This window comes from Cynocephalus volans, chromosome 9, assembly GCF_027409185.1.
Source record: "Cynocephalus volans isolate mCynVol1 chromosome 9, mCynVol1.pri, whole genome shotgun sequence".
Lineage (NCBI taxonomy): Eukaryota > Metazoa > Chordata > Mammalia > Dermoptera > Cynocephalidae > Cynocephalus > Cynocephalus volans.
The window spans coordinates 67,891,901-67,905,970 of record NC_084468.1 but is presented as its reverse complement, the minus strand read 5'-3'; the positions used below and the strand labels follow the sequence as shown (position 1 = coordinate 67,905,970).

Below are 14,070 nucleotides of genomic sequence, written 5' to 3'. Positions count from 1 at the left end.
ATGTGTCAACAAAAGACTGTTCTAGAGTGTTCAGCTACCCTGTGAATATACTTCAAAAAGTTCATGGAAAGATTCTTATTATTTTTCCATTTAATTTTTCCATGATCTTTTTAAAGTACCCTCGTATCTATTCCATTCCTAAACTGGAAATAACATAAATGGCGATCAACAGTAGAATGAATAAATAAATTATGATATATTTAGGCAATGAAATATTAAACATGAACTGTCAACTATTTACGACAAAGTGGCTGGAACTCATAAATGGGGGCGGGGGGACCTGACGTAAAAAAGGATGCATGCACTACGATTCCGTTTACATAAAGTCTGTTACAAGTCCAGGTGATGGTTACTCTTGAGACGTGTCAGTGGGCCTGTGTACTGAACGGGGACGGGAGGGGAGTTTCGGGGGTAAAGGCAATGTACTGGTTCTGGATGTAAGTTCTGGTTACATGGGTTTGTTCCGTTTGTAAAAGTTTATTCACATGTGCCCAAATTAAAAAGTTAAAATTGAAACAAAAGAATGGGTCAAGCAATTTATTTGAAACCAAGGAGATCATAATGAACTCTTCTCTCCCCACCCCCCTAACCCAGATGCGCGCACACGCACAACGAAGTGAAAACCTCATTGGCTAGGGCAGGGTGGTGCACTTCCGGAAGCCGCAGCTTAGCACCGCCCCTTCCGCCTCCTTGTCGTCTTGCGTTCCCTCCATCTCACCTCCACACAGTCCACTTTGTGGTTTTGGCCTCTGAGCTCAAGCTCCTGAGGCCAACGATTGTCTTTTGCGCTTGGTCAGTAGCCTTTCCCCCTTTCACCGCAGTCCGACCGGCTCCCTACCAGCCGCCGATATGAACATCCGCAATGCTCGCCCAGACGACCTGATGAACATGCAACACTGCAACCTCCTTTGCCTTCCCGAGAACTACCAGATGAAATACTATTTATATCATGGCCTTTCCTGGCCCCAGCTCTCCTACATTGCTGAGGATGAAGACGGGAAGATTGTGGGCTATGTTTTGGCCAAAATGGAGGAGGACCCAGATGATGTCCCTCACGGCCATATCACCTCACTGGCCGTGAAGCGTTCACACCGGCGCCTCGGCCTGGCCCAGAAGCTGATGGACCAGGCCTCCACGGCCATGATAGAGAACTTTAGCGCCAAATACGTGTCTCTGCATGTCAGGAAGAGTAACCGGGCAGCTTTGCACCTCTATTCTAAAACCCTCAACTTTCAAGTTAGTGAAGTGGAACCCAAATACTACGCAGATGGGGAAGATGCTTATGCTATGAAGCGGGATCTCTCACAGATGGCAGATGAGCTGGGATGGCAGCTGGAGCTGAAAGAGAAGGGCAGGTATGTGGTGCTGGGCTCCAAGGAGAACCAGGAGACTCAGGGCAGCACACTTCCTGGTTCTGAAGAGGCCTGTCAGCAGGAGAACCCGGTTGCCAATTCTAGTGGCATTGACAGCAAGGAACCCAGCGAGTCCACGGAGAGCTCCGGTGCACAGGACAGCACAGAAGACTCAGATTCCACCTCCGAGATCCTGCTCGAGGTATTCTCTCTTTCCTGACCTGGTCCCTCCCTACCCTAAATCCCTGCACCATCCCAATCCTATCACATCCCATTCTAGCCCTGCTAGGTTTCACAGTGAAAACCACCTGGTGACCTTGGGGAGGAGTGTAGGATGGGTTTGGGGGAGACTCATAGCTCACTGTTGGAAGTCAATGGGACACGAGCTCACATACTTACATTAGATTAAATTCAGTAATAGAAAAAAGCATTCATCCTGCTTTTTTTGGTATGAGTTGTATTTCAGGGTAACCATATAGTTGATTAAAGAATTTCTTCTTTACAGAATCCCAGTTAATAAATGAAAAAGAATGATAGAATTATAAAATCACCTTTTTACAACTCTTGATGAAATAATGGATCTAGCCAACAGTCATCAATGGCTAACACTGTTAGGTGAAAGTAGGAACACTTTGTAATGATGGATCAGACAGATAACACTTGAAGTCAGTAGTCAATCTTAACATCACTAAAAATGGAGACAAATATTATGTGCCTCCTAATGCAATATAAAGTGCACAGTGCCACCTATGAAATATTCCTGCCAAAAGAAATTCTTTTGTGTGTGAGATGTAATTACCATTTTTACAGAAAATAGAGGGACATGTTAAAGTGTACCATGATGCAATCAACCAAATCCAGAATGAGGGAATTTCTACAGAACATATGATTTCTTCAATAAATAAATGTCATTTTTTTTTAAAAAAAGGAGAAAGAATTACCTATTAAAGCAAACTTTACAGATACATCAAACAAATTCAACTATTACATTGTTTGGATTCTAATTCAGACAAACCAAGTATGAGACAAACAGACAAAATTTGGACATGGACTGTATTCTGTTAAGGAATTGTTAATATTTTTGTTAGGTGGGCTAAATGGTATTGCATTATGTTTTTTAAAAAGTCTTTATTAGTTAGTGATACATACTGAAATTATTATAGCTGAAAAAAAAAATGATGCCTAGGATTTGCTTCAAAATACTCAAGCAAAAGAAAAAAAAAAAGTTGGAGGAGGGAAAATAAAATAAGAATGGCAATGTATGATGACTGTTGAAGTTGGAAAATGGGTACTTAGGGTGTTTATTAAGCTATTCTTTTACTTTTTTGAATGTGTGAAAATTAACATGAAAGTGAAAGAGCAAAACCAATTATTGTACTTCCTAATACATAGTAATACTAAGCAGCCACTGAAAAGTAGTTTTAAGGGCCGACACCGTGGCGCACTCGGGAGAGTGCGGCGCTGGGAGCGCAGCGGGTTCGGATCCTATATAGGGATGGCCGGTGCACTCACTGGCTGAGCGCGGTGCAGACGACACCAAGCCAAGGGTTGCGATCACCTTACCAGTCACAAAAAAAAAAAAAAAATTTTTTTAATTTAAAAAAAGACAAAAATAAAAATAAAAATTTAAAAATTAAAAAAAGAAAAGAAAAGAAAAGTAGTTTAAAAAAACTTGTATCTCAGGAACAGGCTCAGTTGTAATAATACCACAGTATTTCTTCCAGCAAAGAACTTTGTGTCTCCTTAAGAATTTCAAGGGTCAGTGAGCTGCTGGCAATTTAGGGGCTTTAACTTCCTAACCTAGTCACTTCACTCATGCATGTGAAAATGGCAACAATTTTCTCATGGCAAAGCCCAGTCATGAGAGAGATACATTGCATATGATTAGAATAAATACTATTTGATTAATTTGCTCGTTCATAAAAATTTTTATTTGCTAGGCATTAGGCAAATAAAAATAAAAAATAAAAATAAATTTTATTTGCCTGGACCTGGATATGCAACCGTGGTCAGGAAAGACTGATGTTTACATTATATACTATTTATGAATAAATGGACTATATTTTTTATGCATTTTAATGCTGAAACCAAACTATATAACACACTAACCCCATTTTATTTTCATTCTCTTATAGTTCCATAGGTTGTAAAAATTTAGATACATTAAATCCTTGGGGGTTAGAAAGAGTCTATCCTCAGAGGAGTCTGCATCTGACTTTTAATAAAATGAAGGTCTTACAATGACTGATTTAATTGGTCTAAGGTTGAAATATAGGCAGCAGAACAGTTTAAAAGGGAACTTTAACAGTACTTAATGCCATGAGAGAAGTGGTGTCAAATTTACACCTGTCTTGAAATCTCTGGAGGGCTCTATTAAGAGTATTTAAATAAACAGGCCTTTTAAAAAATTACCAACTTTCAAATTCCTATACAGAAGGACTTATGTAACATCAATCTCATCTTTGTTGTCATTTGCTTCTCTTCAGTGTTAAGTTCTAGCTGAGAACAGAGCTAACCAGAGATTGCTTTAAAATCATGTATATATGTACACACACACATATTTACAAAGTTTGATGAATTCAAAAGCACTTAACATCTGCTATGAGAAACAAAAATAACTGCCACCCTAGTAGGGGAAGAGAGAAACAATAAAGAAATTATTTATTATTTCCATGTATCAATTCAAGAATAATTGAACTGTTTTTTCATATTAATGTAAGTGAACTTAGTTCTAAAATGAAAGAGATGATTCTGTACAGAGCTTCATCTCTTCCCAGGTTGATATCTGCTAAGGCATCTTCAATGTCCCCATCTAATCTGTGTTCCTCACTAGTCACTTCTGGGTGTTTTCCAACCAGAGGCCTCTTCAGGTCTCAGGTGTGCTCTGCAATGTTTGGGTCATTTGGGTAACAAGGGTATATTAATTAATCTGCATAGGCTAACTACTCTAAAGATTAACCTTCAAATCTCAATAACTTAATATAGTAAAATTTTTCACATCACGTACAAAGTGGGTCAGCAGTGTGGTGAGAATGTGGAGCAGAGAGAAAGAGGGGCCCTACTTCATGAAGTCATTCAGGGATCAATCTAGAACAGGCATTTTTAACTTTTATTCTATAACCCTCTTTGGCAATCTGGTGAAGCCCAAAGACACCTCAGAAAAATGTTTTTAAAGGCATAAAAATGATACAGATTACAAAGGAAAACAATTTTATTGAAAAACTTAATAATTTTTTAAAATATTTTTGTTATTTTGTTATATGCTTTTTTATTAGCATATGAAATAAAAATAACAGTGTGTCTAATACCTGCTGTTATTTTAAAACAAACTTTAGTACAGATGATATTTGATATACTTCCAATAGCTGCAATATGAGATGTAAATACCTGTGATTTTTTTTATTGGTGACAGTCACAAGTATTACCAATACTACTGTGCATTGGTGCTTACATTTGTAATTGAACGAAATGCTAAATTTCAGTTAGAGGTTGGTGAAAATACAGAATTGTTTTTGTTCCAAATCCAAGGTCATAATTTTCCTAAATTTTATTAAATAGATCCCAGGTTAAGAACCCCTGGTTCAGTGATTCTGCCATTTTCTAGAATTAGGTGTTCTTCACTGGTTCATATGTAGTCATGCACCATGTAATGTCATTTAGGTCAACAACAGATGGCATATACGATGGTGGTCCCATAAGATTACAATACCATATTTTTACTGTACCTTTTCTATGTTTAGATACACAAATACCATTGTGTTATAATTGCCAACATTATTCAGTACAGTAACATGCTGTAATGTTTTGTAGTTTAGGAGCCATAGGCTAATAGCACATAGCCTCTGTGTATAGTAGGCTATACCGTCTAGGTCTCTAAGTATACTCTATGATGTTCCCACAATGTTGAAATCACCTAATGACACATTTCTCAGAAAATATCCCCGTACAAGTAATGCATGACTATGTATTCAGCTGGCCACCAAGGGAAGAGAATGTACATAGACATTATATAGGTTTTGAAAGTCAGTCCCGTTTCCTAACTAACAGCAGGAGAGGCTAGGAAATGAAGTTGTTAGCTTTGTGCTCAGGAGGGAACAGAAGTTCAGGTCACCACACGGCATAGTTTCTGCCACAATGGGAAACATCCTAACTGTGCTCTAGACTATGGGAAGTTTTGCTTACATGCCCAACTGGGAGCACGGGATCACTCTGCTCCCTCTCCGTGATATGGCACAGGGAACTCTGTGAGACCATCTAGGGTTGTCTGCATAGGCATATGACACATACTCGTATTTCTTCTGTGCTTGCACAAACATAGGCATGAGCAAGTATGGGATTCTGCCACCTTGCCATCTTTATGCCTCTCATTAAAGCCTAGAAGAAATGACCCTTCTATTCTGAAATCCCCAAAACTATCTAAAGCTTTACTTTCATCCCATTCAACAGGGATTCACCAGCACATAGGCCTAGCTGCCTGAACAGGTAAAGGCTACTATGAAGAGAGAAAAAACAGGAAAAAATTAAAAATGTTTATACTACAAAAGTATTATTCTGCCACAATTGTGGTGCTCCCTCCTGTGGAGCTAGAATTCAGATACCTACAGAAAAATGTCATTTTCCCTTGTCTCCACTTTGGAGTCAGGGCAGCAGAGATGGTTAAAGTTAGAAGTGATGGTTCACAGAACAATTGGTGAAGGAGGACTGGGTGGCCGACTGTAAAATATAGTCATAAAAATTATTACTAACACTATGAAAATTCACTATGTCGCACGTACTATTCTGAGGATGACGAAATGTCTCATTTAAGCCTCATCCCTGTGAGGTAGGTACTATTATTCCATTTTACACATGAGGAAGTCATGTCACAGAAAGGGCTGCATGTCATACAGATAGTAAGTGCAGAATGGGGATGCAAACTCAGGAAGTCAGATTCCACGATTGTGAGGATTAAATAAGGTAGTTCCTGTAAATTGCTAAGCACAACTCCTTACATAGTTAAATATTCTGTAAATTTTAGCCCTTAATAGTAACTATTCAGGTTCTTTTCTTCTCCACAGTAGTCAAATGATAGAATGTCGTGTATGAGCAGCAACAGTTTGCAATCTTGGAAGGGAGATGCATCTTAATGATTAAAATAGCTTTCACTGACAAGCTGAATGTCAAAGCATTCAGCTGAATCAACGCTCATCAACAGCAAAGTTTCTAGGGAGCTAAAGCAATGAAGACAGGTCAGTTCAAAACATGCTGGTTGAGGCAGGAATGCCATCAAACTGCTGCTCATCTCCTGACAAGAAATATGTGCTTGATGATTAATAACGAAAAAGAAAAAAATGCAAAATCCTAGCATTTTCAGTTGAGCTGGCAATATTGAGTTAACTAAGGTTACTTCAGTGACTCTCTCTTTCTGGTTTATTCTTTCTGTCGCTAAGCTGTCATTCTAACAAAAAGTTGTTAAATGTTCCTATGAGCATTCACTGAAATAGACTGTTCTTAATTTTACCAGACAACTAATTATAACCGGAATGATATAATGAAATATGGAAGAAAGTTAGAGACTGACAGGTCTGGTAAATTCCTAGTATAACCTTACCCCAGATATGCCAGAAACCATAGATTTCAAATGTAACTGCACTCTATGAAAATAAAGAAAGGGTTGGGAAGACATAAAATATTGTTTTGAAATACTAATCAGATAGATACCGTTCGTTGAATTATTTATAATCTCTAACAATGTCACCTTTCAATCAGTGTATGGTGTACATTTAGGATGACTGAAATGCCAACTTTGTCAGAGGTTAACTGATAAAAGCAGAAGTTTGTTCTTAATTGTGTGCTCTCCCTATGGTCCATTATATAAAATCTAACAAGCTTTACAGTGGAAGAGGTAAGAAAGATAGAACGTTAAAAATTCTGTGAATGGACACGTTCAAAGAGCCAGAGTAAAAGTTCTGAAAATATTCTGCCATGCCATTTCCATAGATTAATATCATCAGAACATCATAGGATTTTTTAAAAGTAAAGCCATAAAATTTTATTTTGTGTTCATAAGGTCATATTGACAATTGACATATACTTCTCGAGTTTCCACAAACCTCGTTAAAATTACCAAGCCATATTTACTGAGATAATTAAAACCACTATATAATATTTAGTTTTTATACAACTTCTTTTGCATGCCTATATTAAACAATGTTCATAAATCGAAAAAAGTAATAATGGTAGTCTTTCTGACCTGTTCTTCCACATCTTATTCCTCTTCTTTTATAGCAAATATACTTTTAAAAAAATAAAACTTTGCATAGTATTGCCTTCTACAACCTGATTCGCTGTTGTTATTCTGGAAACAGACTTTTCTGTCATAATGATTTTGTACAAAAATGCTTTTTAACTGTTCTGTGCATACTAGTCAATCTCTATCTTATTACTTATGTGTGCATATGATAGATAGGAAAAGATAACACATTTTTACAGTTGTGGGGTTCTGCCGCTGTTTTGTTTTGTTTGTAGTTAAAATAGGCAGCAATACTCCACTAGCCTTTCTTTAACTTAAATATTCCATTCACACATCACATAATCCTTTTTAACTTATTAAAGACAGAGGTCATGTCTATTCACTCATGGTAAGTACTCAGTAAATATTCATCGAATGAATGAGTGAATGGATGAATGAACTTCCCAAATTACCCATACAGTAATTTAAAACAGAAAGGAGAGAAAATAATGTATATAAGATACTACTTGCTATTACATAATGTAATTAGGACAATTTAAATTATGAGTAAAGAAATGTAATGGTATTTTGGTTTCTTCTCCAGGTCTCTCAGAAAGGAAATACAACTTATAGAACTGGACACATTGCATCTAACTTATCAAGAGCTAAAAAAGCCTTTCATTTGAGTTGAAGCTTTCTTTGGAGTGGAGTAGGATGGAATACAACTTGAAGATGGCAAGAAAATGTATCTCAGTTTCTCTACTTTTAAAATAGGTTCTTTGGGGGTAAATCTCAGTCTTTCAATGTTTTCCTTCCTCCTTTTTCTCCTGACAGAAAGGGCCTTTAGGTGTAAGGAGAGGTTCGTGTGTCCTTAGGACAGGAAGGAGAGAGAGCCCCAGATCTGTGTGTTGTTCTTTGTGCTGTCATCTGAATTCTCAGTGACTTCCATGGAGATGTATCTAGTCCAAATGGGTTACTGGGTACCTTGTTGATCTGTTGCTGAGGTCATTGTTTAAGTCCATATTCAGCTCTTTTAGAATGGTCAGAGCCTACAGCCCTCCCTTGCTCACCTACTGTCTCGTCACTTGTTAACAGCATTGCAGGTCCTTGTGTCTCAGCCACATCTATCCTCTGAACCCTGGCTTAGCCTGTCTGCTCTGCAGCATCTGCTCTGTGGACATCTCGCAGTGACCCAAATGGCTTCTCACTCTCGACTCTCAACAACCACCTTTTACATACCCTACCGGGATCATGAAGGAATACCTGGATACGAGAGCTTGCTGCACAAGAGTCAGAGAAGTTTGAGGCCTGCCTTATAGAACCTTCCTTGGCCTACTCATGCCATACCCCAATTTTATTCTACTGTAGTAGTCCTAGGTTGGAAATGGTTATCCTGCAACATTGTCTCCTCCTAGAATGCTGAACAGGAAGCAGGAAAAACTCTTGAAGCTCCCTGGCTTCCAATTTTTGCTATTTTTGCCAATTTTTTCAATTTTTTTCATCCTTGAGGGGGTAGTCAGGACCATCAAGTTAGACCTCATTCTCCCTTCCTCGTCTTTTCTGGTACAAGTATTCTGTTTCCTCTTCCTTTCTCTGGGAACTCTCCATTTGTCCTATTCTCCCCGTTCTTGAGGAAGTATTCTCCTTCTCCTTCCCAGTGGGAGAAGGTGGTAAGTAAGGCATCTACAATGCAATCAGAATTTGGAGATTTAAGAAAAAGACAACCAGTAATTAAATTCAAAACTCTAATTTGCTTGTTCGTGTCAATTTGTTAGTGTTATTATTATTTTTTTAATGATGTAATTTGCCACTTATTGATATCCTGTAATGTTCATGCACAAAGCTAGGGCCTTTATTAGTAATACATTTAATCCTCTCAGCAACCCTATGAGGTAGGTGTTATTTTCCCTGTTTTACAGATAAGGAAACTGAAACTCAAGGAAACAAAGTAAACATTCTGGATCTGAACCCAAGACTGTTTGAATTTAAAGCCAAAGTTTCTTCTACTTTCCTATTGCTGCTCTTTGAATTTTATTTACAAATGTGTTAAAACTTCAGTAAAAAGGAGAATCTATTGTTTAAAAATGTTAAATGTTGGCTTAATATATGGCAACTGTTTGTCAATTATAAATATTTTTATAATCTACAACTATAATCCCCTTTTATTATTTTATTCAGTAAAAATAAGACAAAGTGCTTTGACTACTGCAGTGAAAGTCACTTGGTAAATCCAGTGTTATCTTTACTTCATGTTGTTTTTTTGTTCAATGAATGTGAATTACCAAAGTATATAACATTTTCATGTTCAAATGTTTATGAAAACTAATGTGTATGGATTTAAGTCAAAGCCCTGATATTAACCATCTGATGACAAGAGATAAGTCTGTTCTCTGTAATCATAATCAGCCCTGCCAAGCACTTCTTACAAATTTACCCCATTACACTCTAAGAATGTGTACATAATGGTTGATGATTGCCTGAGACAAATATAAAGGGATTTTTTTCTACATAAGAAGGATTTGCCATTTTGTGTGCCAATACAAACCTCTCATTTATCTTTCCATCTTTTTTTCCTTTTAATTTTCTCTCTCACTCTAAAACTTACTTTATTCTTTTTGCCTCAAGCATGTGTTTATCTCTTTATTTTTAAATATTACAGCTTTCTAACATCTGTCTATAGGGTAGCATAATCTTACTGATGAAATATTCCATGTTTTCCTTGAGCCCTTGTCAATATGTCTTTGTGTTAACAGCTTAGCAGATGGAGAAACAGAAGGAGTAGCCTCCGCTTACCTGAAGGATTTCTCTCCAGCATCAGGCACACTGATTGTCTCTAGTAACTTGATGATAGGAGTTGGAGCAATTAGAGATAAGAAATATCTGACTTTTGCAGTGGTATTTACTAAAACTATTGGCTGCTTTTGTTTGTTACCGTTATATTCTCTTTTCCAGTCTCATTTCAGAAGACAATTATAACAATTTACCTAGTTTGAGCTGCACTTATTTAGATGATGAAAGTAAAATAAACAAGAATACTGATATTGCTTTGGTTATAAATTAGCATGTTCCCAAGTGGTCCCAGGGTAGTAATGGTGATTTAGCACCAGCCGTGGCTTTTTGCAACACTGAAAATGTGGGAGCTTCTGGCATTACTTTTTGTAATAGCATTGTTCTTTTTACACAGGACAAATTATGTTTGTGTGTGTGTGTGTGTGTTTCTGAATGGACTCACTGTTTTTCACTTAAACATAATCTTAGAGAGGCCAAAGCAAGGCTTTGAAGCAAGGATGTAAGATAGTTAATGGTGTGAATATTCTTGTACAAGCTATAGAGAATGGTCTACAGCCCCTTCCCTCACTTGTAACTTTAAAGAAACTACTGGATGGTCTCAGGTCTGTCAGCAAATTGTTGAAAGATATTACCATTAGATTGCAAAGTTTTCTTTGTTTAAGAGAGAGAAACTTGTGAAGGAAACCCGTGAGTTACCTAGTTAGAATCTGTATGATTTTCCCTTTGGAGATAAGAGCAAGAGGCAAGGGATGACCATCTGAAATAAAAATAATGGGGTGTGTGGAAATGTAGAAGAAATTGGGTCTAGTGCTGGAATTAGTCCAAAGCTGGGAAATTCAAAAAGGATCACGACTCTGAAATAGCTGAAAGGAAGTTCTTCAAATTTTTACATGCAGCTAAGTCATCTGGGGAATCATGTTAAAAATGCAAATTTTGTTTCAGTAGGTCTGGGGTGTGGCCTGAGTATCTGCATTTCTAACATGTTCCTAGACAATGCTGATGTTGCTGGTGCAGGAACCAAACTTTGGCTAATAAGGGTCTTAAAGCTCATCTCTAACCCTGGTGCTGCAGTCCAAAACACCTGTGACTAGCCTTTAGGTTAGTCTGGATTAGACCCAAATTATTCAAAATCCCATTCTTAAATACACACGTAAATCCTGTTTGTCTTTCAGATTGTCTCACATAAGGTTGATCTAATATTTTCAATAAAAATTCCAAACATATTCCATCAAAATGTGTACAAAAAATACTTATGTATACAGTGCTTGAAATGTATTGATAATAAACATGATATCTATTATATTAGAATGTTTTCATGTATTAATTTTTCCTCATCTTTGGCTTGTACACAAATGAATACTATATGAGATTTTTTTAAATATCACTTTTAACTCTCACTCAATTTATTGTGTTGATTCGTCAATAAATTATCTCAGACACTAAAATTGTTTTTCATGCTGCCAACATTTGATGGGTTTGAAAAGGACTACTGAGTGTTTTTTTTGGGGGGGGGAGGGGTAATGTTTTATTTATTTTGAGGAGCAGCAGAACTTTACATAGGTGGAGGAGGTATGGGAAACACTTCCAAGAGATTTTCCATTCAACGATAAGAATTTTTAACCCAGTGTTTCTCGAAGTATAGTTCAAATATCTATTGCATCAGAATCACCACAGTGCTTTGTTAAAAATGCAGTTTCTTTGACCCTGGCTTACATTTACAAAATCAGACTCCTGTATTTTTAACAAGCCTCTAGATGATTATTTTGTATACTGTCATCTGAAAATCACTGATTAGTACAAAGTATTGACTTCTTCATGAAGATCATTTAAAGGTAGTTCTTTCTATGGTAATACTCTCCAGATTTAAATTAATTCATTAAAGGAAGCAAAGAACTCAGAGCATATATAACAAATTTTTGTTTACCATTTTGCATACAGGAGGGGTTGTGGTGGTACATGGGAACTTTTTCCTGCTCGTTTTCTGTAAACCTAAAACTCCAAAAATAATCTATTAATTAAAAAATAAAAAGATATATATAAAGTTTTACCAAAGTGTGAACATTCGATGTATACATATTATTGCACATATATTGTACATAAATGTGATATCATGTGTGTTATATTTAGGGCTTTATTTTTCTGTCATTGTTACTTCCCACCCCCAAGTCCCATCCTTTCTTTTCAAGCAAGCAATAGCTATAACTTGGCAATGATGGTGTATAACACAAGCTTGAAGAGTGAGAACACTCATACAAATCACACTATGGAATTTTTCCAATATTTTTCCAGGACAAAAAAATATTGCAGTGTCCTGTTAGGAACCGGACACCTGGCAAGTCTGGAACCACGTGGCTTTCCACTTATGTGTCATTAATTCCTCATAGCCCATTACCATCTGGGCATTCTGAGTTAGAACTTTTATTAATATCATACCTAGCCAAAAACCAGTGAAACAGACCAAGTGACTTATCAAGGTCCTTCTTTATACTTTGTCCTAAATATCAATGCTTCTTGAAAATCTTGAAAGACAAAGATCGTTTCCTTGAAGCACACTTGAAAGGTTATTTAAACACTATGTTTCCTTATATGGGCACAGGAATTACATTTTGTAAAATTCTGAAAAAAAATAATAAAACCTTTCATTATAAATAATACATATATTGCTTTCCTAACCAAAATTAAGATAGAATTTGCACCTTTGGAATTGGGTCATCACCTCAACTGCATATTATAAAAGCTTACCTACAGAGCACAGTCCTTAGCAAGTTGAGTGATTTTCACAAGAGGCAGTTTAATAGAGTGGGAAATCACAGACCTCAGAGTACAAAGGCTCACATTTTGTCTTAATACCACCTGGATATCCTCTGGCACACCAATTTTCTCATTTGTAAAACAGATAAAAATAACTCTTATGCCCTCAGGTTATTGCGTAAAGAGGTAGTATAAAAAAACTGCATGGCAATTTGTAAAAAGACATGCACATGTTATTGCTAACATTTTTATTTTCAGAAATTTTTATCTGTAAATTTAAACTGGTGCAAAATAGCAGTGATCACTTTTTCCTCTCTAGCAGTACAGAAAGAATTCAGTGTTTCAGAGAATTTATTATCAAAACATTAACTATGTTGGCAATGACAAATGTTTGTGCATGTATGTAGATATTTTACAGGATGAAATATGAAGAAGGGAGTAAATTTATGTAAATGTAGCAAATCAACTTTCTATATATTCATTTAAAAAGAAAAGATGATAAAAGTTGTTCACCTCTTGGTCTCTAAGTCCTAAGCATTCATATGTAATAAATTACTTCCGTAAATCAAACGTACTTATTCTCCCATTTACATGGTTTTGATTAAAAGAGATTCACACACACATGCACAAAAAGTGACCAAAGTTTTCACATACTCAAAAACTCTAGTAAACCATGGTGGTTCATTAGGGCAAGCACCTAGCTGATTTTCTATCACCCGAACTCTAAGCAAAGTGTTAAGTCGAATAGTCTTTTATTCCTGAAAGCAGGTACAAAAGTTAAAAGTTTGACTGTTAAGTAATAGATGTTATAAAAAATTTTGAAAAATTATGTACTCCATTGTATAAAGAGGCTTCTAGAAAACAAATATTTCCAATTGTTCCTTTGGTATTCAAGACATCTTTGCATCCTGGGACAGTGTGCCTTGCTTAGTAAGATTTCTGGTAGGTGAGAGGTATATATTTCTT

At 36.5% G+C, this 14,070-nt stretch overlaps 1 protein-coding gene across 1 annotated transcript in view; it reads left to right on the top strand.

Annotated features, from left to right (window-relative positions):
• The first annotated feature begins 849 nt into the window (after positions 1–849).
• NAA11 (N-alpha-acetyltransferase 11, NatA catalytic subunit) overlaps positions 850–14,070 on the top strand; it is a 53,623-nt gene continuing 40,402 nt past the window's right edge. Inside the window, exons 1-2 of the mRNA XM_063107458.1 lie at positions 850–1,554; positions 10,822–10,955. Coding sequence (XP_062963528.1) covers positions 850–1,554; positions 10,822–10,955 — 839 coding nt within the window. The remainder of the gene's footprint in view (positions 1,555–10,821; positions 10,956–14,070) is intronic.